The 2,129-nt window shown below is 45.6% G+C and overlaps 1 protein-coding gene across 1 annotated transcript in view; it reads right to left on the bottom strand.

Annotated features, from left to right (window-relative positions):
- LOC106536976 (protein DEK) overlaps nt 1–2,129 on the bottom strand; it is a gene marked incomplete at its 3' end in the record, with an annotated part of 9,802 nt that overhangs the window by 1,580 nt on the left and 6,093 nt on the right. Inside the window, 2 exon segments of the mRNA XM_014034343.1 lie at nt 581–690; nt 760–858. Of these exon segments, the coding sequence (XP_013889797.1) occupies nt 581–690; nt 760–858 (209 nt within the window).

The following is a 2,129-nucleotide window of genomic DNA, read 5'->3' as shown; positions in this document are numbered from 1 at the left end:
AGTTAGCAGCAGCTGATGTTAGCAGCAGCTGATGTTAGCAGCAGCTGAAGTTAACAGCAGCTGAAGTTAGCAGCAGCTGAAGTTAGCAGCAGCTGAAGTTAGCAGCAGTTGATGTTAGCAGCTGATGTTAGCAGCAGCTGAAGTTAGCAGCAGTTGATGTTAGCAGCAGCTGAAGTTAGCAGCAGCTGAAGGTGGAAGCAGCTAAAGTTAGCAGCAGTTGATGTTAGCAGCAGCTGAAGTTAACAGCAGCTGAAGTTAACAGCAGCTGAAGTTAACAGCAGCTGAAGTTAGCAGCAGCTGAAGTTAGCAGCAGCTGATGTTAGCAGCAGCTGATGTTAGCAGCAGCTGATGCTAGCAGCAGCTGAAGTTAGAAGCAGCTGAAGTTAGAAGCTATTGATGTTAGCAGCAGCTGAAGTTAGCAGCAGCTGAAGTTAGCAGCAGCTGATGTTAGCAGCAGCTGAAGTTAGAAAGCAGCTGAAGTTAGAAGCTATTGATGTTAGCAGCAGCTGAAGTTAGCAGCAGCTGAAGTTAGCAGCAGCTGAAGTTAGCAGCAGCTGAAGTTAGCAGCAGCTGAGCAGACCTTCCCTGGCCTGTCGAACAGGATGCTGTGCAGAGGTTTCAGGTCCTCCGGCTTCATCCTGGTGATCTGGTAGTTGGTACGAGGAATGTCTCCCAGTTTATCTCCTCCACCTGAAAACATCCACACCTGTCAGAGTCTCTGACATCATCAGAGGCTGACGCTCACCTGAGCTCACCTACCGTCTCCGATCTTCAGCTTCTCCATCTGTTTCGGAGCCTGGAAGTCCAGCCGCTCCACCGTCTTCTTCGTCCGCTTCCCCTCCATGATCTCAACCACAGCTGCATCACAAACACAAGCAACAACCATGACTCAGCATATTCCACCACATCAAAAACCATGACTCAGCATATTCCACCACATCAAAAACCATGACTCAGCACCTACTACAACCCACGAAGCAACAGGGGAAGGTTGTAGTAGGTGGTTCGGTGCGTCAGAAACAGTGAAAAAGGTCCTACTCTGAAATTAAAACAAACACAATCCAGAAACAGTAACATTTTCTTTTGTTTCATCGGGACAGACAGTCTCACAGCAAAAACTGACTGAAGAGTCATTGTTAGATTAAAATTTATACATGTCAAGTTGTACAGATTATAATTTACTCAGATTTTCCCTCATTTTGCAGAAAACGTACAGGGAGCAATCTGACTGATTTTTTTAAGTTTTACAGAGTTTTTGAAAAAAACAGTTTCAGATTTATTTTACAGTTTTCCTGCTTTGTGTTGCAGACGCCTTCATCTCCCCCACCTGCACCCCCACCCACTCTACATGTGTGTGTCTGTGAAAATTATGAATTTTTGAGTAGGGGTGTCCCGATACAATATTGATATCTGATATCGGTCCGATATCAGCCAAAAAAACGTGTATCAGATTTTATCGTCCTGCATAAGAAATGTCTGATATAAGCTCTCTGACATTAGCAGTCCGTTCCAGCAGTTCACTGACTCCGCTCCAGTGTTTCTATCCAGCAGAGCTTGGATCCAGCATGTAGCGCTCACAAGTTAGCAAGAATGTCGGCAGAACTTTCTATTTTCATCAGAAACAGAGTTGCAGCTAAGTGCAAAGTTGTTACGCACAAGTTTTCAGAGGGGGAACAGAACCGTGAACGTTTTAAACCGGAGCGACAACTACTCTCCACCCTGGCAGCAGCTTTGTGGTTCGGCTCGGTTCGTTCAGCCTCGGTCCAGTGACCGCACACAGCCGCACTGTTTCAGAACCTCCTCTCTGGTCCGGTCGGTGGTTCTAAGCTGGCAGAAGCGAGGACAGCACGCTTACAGTTTTGACATCCGTGGATTAGCTCTGGGATTGATGGACAGAAGAAAGGAGAGCGCAGCTTTTGTTTTGGAATATGAGCGACATGACGAGAGCAGTGATAAAACCTGCTCCCTGCAGGAGAGAGAGGCTAATCTCCACATGATGCTCAGAAAATGCAGCACTAAGAAAGGTAGCTATCAATTTAAATAACTGACTAATTCTTACTATTTATTTTTGCTCTTGTTATTAGAGTGATGTTTAATCTGTTTACACACTTGTTTGAGTGAAGATTAAG

Source organism: Austrofundulus limnaeus, unplaced genomic scaffold (genome assembly GCF_001266775.1).
Source record: "Austrofundulus limnaeus strain Quisiro unplaced genomic scaffold, Austrofundulus_limnaeus-1.0 Scaffold2061, whole genome shotgun sequence".
Taxonomy (NCBI): Eukaryota; Metazoa; Chordata; class Actinopteri; order Cyprinodontiformes; family Rivulidae; genus Austrofundulus; species Austrofundulus limnaeus.
This window is presented reverse-complemented; position numbering and strand designations above follow the sequence as displayed.